This window comes from Macaca mulatta, chromosome 18, assembly GCF_049350105.2.
Source record: "Macaca mulatta isolate MMU2019108-1 chromosome 18, T2T-MMU8v2.0, whole genome shotgun sequence".
NCBI lineage: Eukaryota > Metazoa > Chordata > Mammalia > Primates > Cercopithecidae > Macaca > Macaca mulatta.
Genome location: NC_133423.1, coordinates 77,274,493 through 77,287,374, shown reverse-complemented (window position 1 = coordinate 77,287,374; position 12,882 = coordinate 77,274,493). Strand labels below are relative to the sequence as shown.

Sequence of the window (12,882 nt, the reverse complement as noted above, 5' to 3'; positions counted from 1 at the left end):
GGTTAATAACTTCTATGAATCTGTTTTTATATTTTATATTCACTCGTCTGTTTTTCTGCCATCTCCAATCTGCTAGTATTGCCATCCAGCAATAATATTGTCATACAGCAATAATATTGTCATCCAGCAATATTTAAGATATTTTGCTATTCACTTCTAGAATTTCTATGTGCTTCTCTTTTATAGTTTCCATTTCTCTCTTGAAATTCTCTATTCACTAATTTAGACCATTTCAATTAAGTTTTTGAACATATTTTCATAACTACTTTGCATTCCTTTTCTGCTAATTACAACATCTGGGTCATCTTAAGATCTATTTCTGTTGACTACTTCTTTACAAATTGAGTATGGCTCACAATCATCTGCTTATTTACATGTTTAGTAAACTTTTGTACGTTATACATACAAAATGATACAGTATATAGTGGGAGTGTTTGCTATTTTTGTTTTTGTTTCTTTTGTTTTGTTTTAAAGAATAGAGTTCATTCTGTCAGGGAATTTATTACTGGTAATTCTTCATCTGGCAAAGGCTTGATTTTACCCCTTTTTTAGGGTTGTTCATGAGTAATGCTTTATCTGGGGCATCTTTCTTTCCCAAAAAATGTGAACTTTGTGGTGTCTCAGTGAAATTGTCAAAGTGTTATTGAGATTTCTCCACTTTAGTCTCTCCCCTCTCCCCGAAACGTATGACCTCTAGTATCTTTGTTTCATTCTCAGCCTCATATCAGGTACTCTCTGCTTGGCTTCAGAAAGTCTCACCTGGTGCATGGGAAGTCCAGCCCTTGGTCAAGGTCTTGTGAATAACCTCCCATGGACTTTTAGGTCCTCCTCTTTATTGAGACAGGGTCTTGCTGTGTCGCCCAGGCTGTGGTGCAATGGCATGATCATGGTTCACTGCAGCCCCGACCTCCCCAGGCTGAGGTGATTCTTCTACTTCAGCCTCCTGAGTAGCTGGGACCACAGGTGCACACCACCACACTTGGCTAGTTTTTGATTTTTTTGTAGAGATGAGGTTTCACTATGTTGTCCAGGCTGGTCTGGAACACCTGGGCTCAAGCGATCCTCCGTCCTTGGCCTCCCAAAGTGCTGGGATGACAGGTATGAGCTACTGCACCCGGCCTTTGGTTCTCCCTTTTTTGTAGTTCTGTCTTCTCCAATATTTTGTCCTTTAACTTCCAGCTGCATCATCCGCTCTGATCTGCAATCTGTGTCTTTCTGACTGCATAACTGCTTTCTCTATGTTTCTCCTCTTTGTGCTGCAATCAGGAAATTGTCTCCAGGCTGATATTAAGGGCTCATCTGGGATGTTTTCCTTTACTTAGGGTTTGCGTTTCTGTGCTGTCTATTGTCCAACATCAGAAAATAGTCACTGCATATGTCCAGTTTTATGGATATTACTGTGAAAGGGCACTCTGTCATTGTCAGGAACCCAAGTTCGGTAGAAATATACTTTTGAAAGTTATTACTGTAATCTCTGGTTCTCAAACTTTAGCATATAACAGATTCATGTAGAAAACTTGTTAACACACAGTGTTAGGCTCTACCTTTAGAGTTTCTGATTCAGTAGGATTGAGGTGGAGCCCAAGAATTTGCATTTTTAACAAGTGTCCAGGTGATGCTGATAGTCTGAGAATCACACTGTGAAAACCACTTGCTTAGAAAGATGACTTGAGAAAAAATATTGGGAGTTTGTTTGGAACTGAAAATATAGAATTTTGCTTTTTTGGTCTTATGTTCTGCATAATGGATTTATATTTCAGGTTGGCTTATTATAGCACTAGGCATCTTGCTCTTTTTATTCAAATATGATTTTCAAAAACTTAAATGGGCTTCTTTGCATTGGAAAGGATATAGCTTTTTTAAAAAGAAATAATTATTTTTATTTTAAGAAATAAGTATTTGATTTTTTGTTTCAGAGACTGGGATTTATTTAATTATTCTTTTATGTGTGCATGGTATGTCTGTGTGTGTTTTATAGATAAGATGCATGATAAATTATCCTTGCAATAATTAGCTTGTTTGAGCCTATGCCAGTAGGATGGCTGGACCTGGGCCCTACCTCTTGTTCGAAAGTTTCTTGATAGCTTACCCTTGATCTTTAAATAACTCTTATGGTAGCTAATAAAATCTATCTACCCCCTAGCATATTTTGTCTACTGTTTTTGCCTCCATTGTTACAATGGGCCCATCTCTCATTTGTGAGGTTTTAGGGATTGATTGTTTATACTCTAATCTGTGCATTTCCCATCAGTATAGCGCTTGTACTAATGTCAAGTTGGTGATGTTTAATGTTGATGATGCTGACATGGTTCTTGAAGTGGTTAATGGGACAGTTACTCAGGACAAAGAGTTTTCCCTCAACAGCATTCCAGTATTTGTCTTAGTTGAGAAAATGGATTGGGCTTACCTCTTCAAATTCTGATCAATCCCTGACAATCTTTTTCTTTACCAACCTCTTTAATTTCTTTGGAAATTTGGTACAATCGCCTTTGTTGGCTGGATTAGAAGGCTGTAGAATGGCACATTTTAAATATTATTTCAACTGCAAGGTGTGATTAATAAAATTTCAATCTCAGCTTCAGATATCTGTATTCAAATATTTCGATACAGGAATAGTGAAATACTAATTACTAAATATTAATCATTTGAAACTCATTTTAACAGGTTCATTTTGATGGTTGGGACCATAAGTATGACTACTGGGTGGAGGCAGACAGCCCTGACATCCACCCGATCGGATGGTGTGATGTCACAGGGCATCCACTGGAAGTGCCGCAGCGTGAGTACTTTGCTCTTTGTCATTGCCCTTTAAATCCTTAGCCTGATTTCCAGCCATACTGTTGCTTATTCATGCCATTATAGACATCTGAGAGCTAAATATCACATAGGCAAATTAATCATCACTACAGCTACACTGAAAGCCAATTATTTACAATTAAGCCTCAAAGGGCATGTGTTATATTAATGAAAAGTGATAATCATTAAAAAATTATTTTGATAGTGTTTTCCAAAGGAATCTTTATTTTCTACATTTGAGTTTGGAAAACTGAGCTAGCATATCTAAATCCATCTAATTTTGGTCATTGGTTTTAACAAGTTCATCTTTTTTTTTAAACATCTGATCTTTATTTTATAGAACAGACTATACAAAGTCTTTTGGAAAATTAAAATATTTTAACTTCCAACAATTTTCAGGTTTTTTTTTTTACTTATAAAAAAATTTAAAAGCCTCTACTTTACTCACATCTTTATCATTTCTGACTTTCTAGCTACTTAAAGTTAAGGAGGAAATTAACCACTCTAAATTTTAATGAGCCTCAACCCAAAATACCTTATTTTTTTGTCCGAAGGAGTCCTCTGATCTGATTAGGCTGACATGACTAATAACCAGTTCCAGACACAAGTGCAAGTGTTCTCCATTCTCATGTTTGTTTTGTTCCCTCACTGCTTCTCTTTCCCTCCCGTTGGTTTCTTAGGATTAAGCTAGAATGCTTTTCTATTAATGAGGATATCTTACACACAGCCAGCCTAATGATGCTTGAACCTTAGGCCTCAAAGGACTTCTTGTAAAAATGAGAAGAATCCCTGACTAAATAATTGGACAAAGAGTTCTACATTGTGCTAGATTCTTCAAAAACTACCAAATCAAAGAGATGAAGGCCCTTCTGGAGCCGACAATGTATTGGCACAGATAGGACCAGTACCCCAAGACTGTAGAATGAAGGGGACCATGGTCAGCACCATGTGGGGGACTCCAAGTAGGGAAGGGCGCCAGCATTTGTACTTTGTGGTTTCCTTCGGTCTTGCTTTTTATCCTCCCTGGTTTTACACCCCAGCATGTCACGGAGATGGTTCTCACTTTATGTGAACCCCCCAGTACCCCCCTGTACATCCATCCCTCAGCCGGTAACTCACTCATGTGTGAACGATCTCCTCTGGGGTAGGCATGGACCAGCATTGCAGGTACAGGGACAGCTCTCTTCACTCCACTCCAAGCATTGTCTGCTCCTTTGTCACTCTACCCAGCTGGATTTTCTACCTGAATGTCTCAGAAGCATCCCAGAGTCTATGCATCAAACCCAACCTCCATCCCAAGCCAAAAACTTGCTCTTTCTACTGTAGTTTCTGTTTGCTTCCAAAGTTGCCATTCCAGACTCTGCTCCCTCTTGGCCCCTTCCTCAATCCACACATATAAACAGTCACCAGGTGTCCTGCTGGTTCTCTTTCTTAATTCTCCAGAATCTATCTTTGACCCCCAATGCTTTGACCCCAATGCATCTTCTCAATGCTATTGCATTATTTTGAGGTGTCATCATAGTTACAGATGCTTCTCAGAATGTGGCCTGTAGTCTGCTAGTGAGTTGCACAGGTTCTCCTGATGAGCCTAGGATAAATCTAAAAATAGAGGTTCTAGAGCAGTATAAACTAGTGCTTAAAAATGAGAAAAGTGGAGTCAGAATGCTGAGCTTTGAATCTCAGTTTAAAGCTTGCTTAGTGTGTGCCTCTCTATACCTCAGTTTCCTCATCTATAAAATAAAGATAATATTAATATCTACCTCATGAATTTATAATTATTAAATGAAATAAATGAATGGATAGAATTCAAAAACTGCCTACTCCATAGTATGTGTTCAATTAATACTAACTTCTCCCAGGAAATAATGTGGCATTCTCTAGATTTTCATTCTTATGTAAGTTATTAAGTGGGAGTTACTAAGAGTTCCAGATTTGAAATTGAGCAAAAATTAATGTAATTAGGGTTTTCCAAATACTTTAATTCAATTTTTCTTAAGAAGTTTGACTTCCATGTGTTGTTGGCAGTATTACAAGATGAGTATTTTGTGTATTCACAGGCAGGTAATTAGATTTGCTAGAATTTGGGGGAAAGATAACTTGTAATTGATTGTCTTTGGTTGGTTGTGATTTTCTGTTTTCGCTGTGTTTGACTTTCTTGTTATAAACTTGTTTGTTTAATCAAGATTAATGTAGCTTGTTATAGGTTGTTTGCTTAATCTTATGGTTTTAATTATTTATATCTGCACCATAATTATTTATGTTTTATTGATTTTGAAATGCCTATACTTTAAGACATGCTTGTGATCTGGTTCAATATGTGTCATCCCTGCCCCTATTGTGAAAGCAAAAATACACACACACACACACACACACATACACGCACACCCATAGACAAACACACCCCTACTCCAAAACCGATTCTGTTATTTATTTATTTATCATTGAATTCTTTTTCCCCTGGGAAGGAGAAACAAATGGTTGCTCTAGGCACTCTAACAAAACAGCATTTGAGGGCCTGTCATTGACTGTTGCAGTGGCGTTATGATTGTCTTTTCTCTCTTCTTTCCTGGGATAGTCTGTATAAAACCCCAAACTCACCTTGTTTTCTGTGTTATTAAAACTCTTCTTTGGCGTAGAGTATCCTATCAGCCTGAGACTCCTTTGCATGCATACAAAGCCCTTCATAGTCAATGCATTACTCACCTATCCTCCACCATTTTCCTCTCAAAATTCTTCATTTACATCACACATTTACTCAGAGCACCTTGAACACCAGCCTTCTAAGAATCTGAAGACAGTATGTCACCTTCCTATAGCTTTCCTCCATATCTTTGCTTTTCTTACAGGAAAATCACACTGCTCAGTTGTTGTCAAATGCCTGTGTGGCGTGGAGGCTGCAGGGCACTTGCTCTACAGAGGAGTCACGTGTACCACCCTTTTACCCTGTATTTTATCTATGATATGTGTACAAACAATCACATCCAATCATCTTTTATTCTGAATGCCAGTTGAGTCAATGGGTTAATCTTATTTACTCATATAATTCAAACTAAACTTTTGTCACTATAATGTCCAGTGTCTTTTAAAATCAGATCAAAATAGAGTTTTGTAAGTATATCTATACAACCACACGCAGTATTTTATCACATGATTAAAGTCAGCTGGCCAACATTAATTTCCAGATATTTTAGAGGTATTTTAACATACTTTAACTTTTGGATTTTTTTGAACTCTTTTATTTTATTTTTGTTGTATTTGTGTGACTCAACAATTGTGTTAGGTACTTATATATGACAACTTTATTGGTCAAATACTGCAAAGACTACTAAAAGTTGAGGGCTTGGGAAAATGATCTTAGAGATCATGGAATCTACTCTATATTTTATAGAGGTGGAGTCTCTCTTGAACTTTATTGTATTGATTTACTTCAGTGGATTTTTACAAAAGATATCATAGTAGGTTGTCTACCAGTGATATTATATGAAAAAAGAATGGCCAAAAGAAAATATGAGGTAGAGGTTTTTTAATCTATTATTCTCATCTGTTTTTCTTTATGAATATTTTCCCTTTTTTCAACAAATTAGTAGCTGTTATTGTAATGGAAACCTTGGAAACAGAGGAATAAAAATGCATACACACAGGTATATTCTCTCTTGGCTTTCATATATATATATAAGAATTATATGTATTTTTTCAGTGAGCTTCCAATTTGTGTCTGAAGGGGCTGTGGTTTACAAATGTATGTACCAGTAAAATCACACAACTGCGCATGGATGAGTAAAAACGAAATCTCGATTGCTACTGTTGTTTTACAGAGTGAGCAGAATGCAGTGGGGTGAGTCCAGGAAGGAACCTCGGGACACTGTTGAGCTGGGCTCACATGAGCACACTGGGCCTGGACTAGTTAGTGGCAGCCCCTCTAGAGGTGAAAATGGCACAAGTGTAGGCAACACTAGAACTTGTTGGTTCTCCATACACATTTTATTAGAACTTATTAAAATTTTAGATCTTTCTAAACAAGTGATAGTCCCTTTAGTTTGTTTCTATTTATCTAGTGCCATTTAATCTCATTGCAGACATTGAGCCAAGATAGAGTGTGCACCGTAGATCCCAGCTTCTGCAGAAATGCTTGTGCAGTAAATTTGAGCCAAGACCATAATATTCAAGCCCTAAGGCCCAGTGTAAGTTCTTGAAAAGTTAACTGGGAAAAGCCTCTTGAGAATGAAAAATGTTCCCATTCAACTGAGAAGAGTCCAACTTGTATGACCAGGTGATGACAGCTTCCTCTTAGCTGCTGTTCCTAACTACAGATGATCACCTGCAATTTGCCCTCGTACCCTGCTGCCAGATTAAACTCTCCTTTTCTCATCCATGAGGATGCAATTTGTCTGCTTTATTTGACATAGAGTCCCTCATGGTGGGCTTTTCCTACAGTTAGAATTGAAACTAAATACTGATGTCTTAGCACCGTTGACTTGTCAAGACCTTTCTATCATGCTTTGTGTTTCCGGAATGTCCTTAAACAATATGAAAATATCAGAACCTAAAAACCATGCCTGCTCTGATCGTCTAACTGGGTCACATTTTGGCAATCTTTTTAGTCACATCATTTAGAAACTGTAATCCCAGTCACACTTGATGTAAACTTTCTTTAAATGGAGTTTGTTTCTTTTACTGTATTGTTTATTATTCATACATAGATTACCTACTCCATTGGACAATGGGATGTCCAGCTTTTCCTGCTTTGGAAATTAACCAAGTTTGAGAAGCTAGATGATAGACTCTGGAGTTAGGAAGACTGGATGTACATTTCCATTCTGCTCTAACTCTGTGTCTTTTTTTTTTTTTTTTTGAGACAGATTTTTACTCTTGTCACCCAGGCTGGAATGTAGTGGAGCAATCTCAGCTCATTGCAGTCTCTGCCTCCCAAGTTCAAGAGATTCTTCTGCCTCATCCTCTTGGGTAACTGGGATTACAGACCCCACCACCATGCCTGGCTAATTTTTGTATTTTTAGTAGAGACTAAGTTTCACCATGTTGGCCAGGCTGGTCTTGAACTTCTGACTGCAAGTGATACACCCAACTTGGCCTCCCAAAGTGTTGGGATTACAGGGGTGAGCCACTGCCCCCGGCCAACTCTGTGCGTTTGGATGAGTTCTATGACCTCTGGAACTTGCAGGCCTGTGAGATTAAACACAGCTCTGGCTGCTTCCAAGCTGTCTGGCTCACAGGGACCCTAAGGACATGGTGGGGCTGGGGTGAGAAGCACAGGCACATCTGTGTCCCATGCTGCCGATGCTCTTCATTGATCCAGAAAATTAGGAGTTGACTTTGTTTCCTAAAACGTACACAACCAGCATGGTTTTTCCCTAGATACTTGTTATAATCGTACCATCCATAAAGGGGTTGCTGATTGCAGAGTGGATTGAATAACATTTAGGACAGTTCACAACATTCAGAATTATTGAGTCACACAGAAGATAGGCAGGCCCTCGAAGTGGAATTCAACTGAGGACTGTTTGCTGTTCTTAAAAAAAAAAAAAACAAAAAAGAAAAAACTGAATACATTTTAAATATATCACGAGTGAAATAAAATTATCCTTACTGAATTGTTATGGAACTTTTTTTTTTTTTTTTTGAGACAGAGTCTTGTTCTGTTGCCCAGGCTGGAGTGCAGTGGCACAATCTCAGCTCACCACAAGCTCTGCCTCCCAGGATCATACCATTCTCCTGCCTCAGCCTCCCGAGTAGCTGGGACTACAGGCACCTGCCACCATGCCAGGCTGATTTTTTTTGTATTTTTAGTAGAGACGGGGTTTCACCATGTTAGCCAGGGTGGTCTCGAGCTCCTGACCTTGTGATCCGCCCGCCTCGGCTTCCCAAAGTGCTGGGATTACAGGCTTGAGCCACCCCGCCCGGCCATAACTTTCTAGTCACCAAACCGAATGAACATAACCAGTCGTCACCTGAGCCTTCTACTAGAGTCCCCATTCTTTTACTTCTGATTTAGGCCACAGAACGGTCTTCGGGCCTCCTCCTACCTCTAGTCATGGTCTACACTAACACCTTCTCTTCTGCTGGGTGGGGTCTGTGCCCTTTGTGCCCAGTGCCAGTCCTTTCTAGTGTTAGAGTAGCACAGATGAAGTCCTCTGCATGCAAGTGTCACTTCCTCTCCAAAACTTTGTCTGGTGTTCTTGGGGAAATGAATTGCCCCTTCATCCTCATCATCCCACAGTGATTTATGCTCCCTTCTGTCATATCACAGTTACATTTTTCTTAACTCAGACCCTCCCAGTGGCTTCTCCCTCTCTCACAGAATTTGTTGCAAAGTGCTTATCTTCATGTGAGGCCTTCCCCAGCCTGCTCTCTGTCTTCCTCACTCAGCGCCTGCCACGCTGGCCTCGTGCGGGGCCTGTAGCACGCCTGCCACACTTCCACTTCGCAGCTGCCGTTCCCTCGGCTTGGAGCGTGGTGCCACCGCATGTCTTCAGGGCTTTGTTCAAGTGTCACCTCCCAGAGATGCCGTCTCTGACCAGGCCACCCACAAACAGTAACCCTGCTAATCTCTAGCTCCCATCCACTTTTATTTTTCTTAATGGTAGTTCTCCCAGGCTGACCTGGTAGTGCATGCTCTTTGTTTCTGTTCTCATCCCCTGCACCCTGTTCCATGGTGGAGGGACCTTCTGCTGCTGTTGGCTCTCCATCTCACAGTCTGGAACACCTCTGAACACTGCTGACTTGCAACACGGAAGGTAGTCTCTGAGTACGGGAATGAACGCCGGCTTGTCTTTTAGACCAGGAGATCACCTAGGGTGGGGTCTTCGTATTTTCACGGTTGCTCCTCACGCTGTGGAACCTCTGCAGCTCTTGCAGGTGCTAAGCTCATGTCGGGAAACACTTGGTGAAGGCTCCAGAATGGAATGTGCCAGTCCAATGGCAGGGCAGCCCCCCAGGACTGCACGCCTCTCCACGCTGTGGATGGGAATGGCTGTACTTACTTCACCCTCCCTGCCCCTTCAACCCTTGTTTTAAACACTCTTTCAGAAATCAGAGCTAAACAATGCAGAATAAAATATTTGATTACATAGAAATATTTTGTAGTTGTTTTAAAGTAGGAATAAAACAGCAAAATTAAAATGTGACAGGTCCCAGTGCTTCTAATAAGATAGATATAGCTTGAGACAAAATATTCATTTTTTAATTAAATGGAGATTTGGATGCACCACTTGGTAACTAATAGACTTTTGTCACCAGGGTACATATAAAGTGTTTGTTATGAAATGACAAAAACTGACGTGCCACGACAAGGGCTGGTGGGGTATGGAGCGGCCTGGTGGTGCTGGCCCTTCAGGGAGACCCATGTGGCATGCCCAGGAGCCTCTCATGCAGGGACCATTGCATCAGATTAGGCTGGGCTCTTGTTTACGACGGGAACACCTTACATCTCCAACTTAAGAAGAGCAAAGCTGCTCGCTCAGCTTGGGTATACAAATAAATAGATGCAGGAGAGATGTTTCAATTCATTTTCTCTTATCCTAGTCACCAAAGATAAGGGTGTGGAATATAAAACTGGTGGAATCCTAGGAGCTTGTCTGATCCAAACCTCTCATCCAGAGGTGGGGCAACAAAATGATTCACACAGCTTGTGAGAGCCAGAGTCGGGTCTCTGGTCCTGGTCAGAATGTATTCTTACTTGCCTAAACCCTGCAATATGTACTTTTATAATCAGATGCGTCTCCCTCTGGTTATCCCCTCTCTGAACAGGAAAGTGGGTAACCCAGCCAGTGAGAGGTTCCTAACCTGGGGCCAGGCCTATGGAAGTGCTGAGGTTGGGCTTTCGGCAAGGACGGTGTCCTCTGTCTTGCAGCATCAGCAATGTTGCGTGAAGCATGAGGGGAAGAGGGCGGAAAAGCCCCAAAAGAGATAATATTACAGCATAGCCTCATACCTGGGCCACCTGCAGTGACTTCACATCATTTCTGATCATCAGCAGCTCACAGGGCACACTCATCCCAGGGAGAAGACGGAGCCTTACCTTTTCATAAGGACATCCCTGCTGGGCCTTGCTCAAGATCCTTCCTCCAAAGAGTGTGATCCTAGCTGTTTGCTCTAGTCCCCAAGTCACTCTTGATATGGCTTTTATATCTTGACACCATATTTCTGCTTACCTGCCAGCCCTTTTAGAGACCCTGTGCTTCCTTACTGAGGCATGTAAGAACTTCTGGGTCCCCTCCATGTACCACACAGGCTGTGCTGAAATAGAAGTATAGCCTTGGGCCCATTAACTTGGCCACTGACCTTCTACCATGTGGAAGTAGCCATGTGGGATCTCTTTCTAAAGATGTACAGCTGTCCTCTAGTATTTCCCCAGGCTTGTTTTGAGGCCATCTATTTATATATAGATGCCCACTCCAATGCCAGCATGAAGGAGAGGTAAATGAAAACAGGGGGGATGTGCAAGAAGAGAGGAGTGTGCACATACACACCTCTTGCCTCCTTGTCTTTCTTTAGCCTCTCATTCACTACGTTTATTCCTTTCTCTCAGTTGGTGAACACAAACTCTTTCCACCCCAAGGCCTTTGTGTATATGTATGTATGCTGTCTTCTCTGTTCAGCATGGTCTATCTGCTCTTCTACTGGATGGCTCTTTCTCACCTTTTAGAATACATCTTGAATGATCCCTTCTTAGAAAGGCCTCCAGGGTCCATATTGTCTAAAGAACAGCAACCACTATTATTTTTCATTTGACCACTTCCTTTTCTCCACAGTGCAAAACACATATGTAATCATCTCAGTTGTCATTAGTTCTCATGAAAGTGTAAGCTTCATGAATGGAAGGACAGTGAATGTTGTATCTCTTAGTGTTTTCCATGGTCTGACTTCCAAAAAACATTTGTCTATATATTCATCTCTCTATATGTGTTGGTTAGTCACTTAATGCAAAGTCAACGTGCATCTCTAGAGACCACCTTGGACTCTTGCCTGCGACCTTAATGGAGTGAGTGAGTTCTTGAGTAGTAGCTATGGAATTGGTCTAGTCAAGCCTAGTAGGACACAGGCTTGTCCTACTAGGGACACAGGCCAAGAATAACCCTCCCTAAATGACAAAGGAAACCTTCCAAAAAATGAGATTTCTTAGATAGCTTCCGTGTCTAAATAATTGTGTCATTGTTCTTTCTTTAGCTTCTGTTTGATTTGTATTTGGAAGTAATTATAATGCTTGATTCAAAGTAAATTAAATTATCCATCATTATGAAGTTAAAGTGTATATTAATAGAGTAATAATACAAACTACAATATAATATATATAGCCTTTATAATTTATGTTAATGACCTTGAGAACATTGCTAATTTATTTAATGGTTAAACATAAACAAGCATAATAGCACATAACTTGATAAAAGGTATAGTTCATTTTTATCCAGTTTCATTTAATATACCGCATATGTATAAATACAACAGAAGGACTTGTAAATACACCATATGGCTGGTGCATTGTTTATCCTGATAACTGAGATAAAATTCTTAATCTCCACTAAGCAATGAATGATTACTAATGCCATCTTTTATGAGCATTGAAACTCTGTGGAATTAGAAAAATTTTATTCAGAGATGGAAATTCACTTAGATTATAAAATAAAAGTTAATGCAATTTTTTGGCCAGATGTGAAGCAATTAATATGATGACGGATGGATGTCATTCTGAGGAAAAAATGTTGTTAGCCTAACCAGGTAATAGCACATTTTCAATTCATTCTGTTTTAAAGAGAATTTCACAAGGAATCTTTAGTACTTGCTCTTCCAAATTACAGCAAGCAAGTAATCAGCAGTTTTAAGAGTCCCTAAGTACTCATTGACTTAATAGACAATTATAGCATATTGTGTTTTTAAAAAGGTAGCTATTTTCAAAGTCCCTAATTACAGATCTACATGATAGACTTATCAAGGAAAAATAATACATTTCAAAATGTACTTACAGTCATAATGATATTGTCTGTTTTAAATGCTCCTTGTTGAAGTGCTTATCCTGTGTCTCTACCTTCTGGAGGTGTGAGGGCAGATTCCATTTACTTGGTTCTAAAACTT

The 12,882-nt window shown here is 39.9% G+C and overlaps 1 protein-coding gene across 17 annotated transcripts in view; it reads left to right on the top strand.

The window, feature by feature from the left end:
- Positions 1–12,882, top strand: part of L3MBTL4 (L3MBTL histone methyl-lysine binding protein 4) — a 449,613-nt gene that overhangs the window by 237,707 nt on the left and 199,024 nt on the right. For all 17 annotated transcript variants that reach the window (XR_003724606.2, XR_013408124.1, XR_013408125.1 and 14 more), the window contains one exon: positions 2,665–2,779. Coding sequence is in view for 13 of the 17 variants with exons in the window: in XM_015121580.3 (XP_014977066.3) it covers positions 2,665–2,779 (115 nt within the window). In the remaining 4 variants the exon portion in view is untranslated. The remainder of the gene's footprint in view (positions 1–2,664; positions 2,780–12,882) is intronic.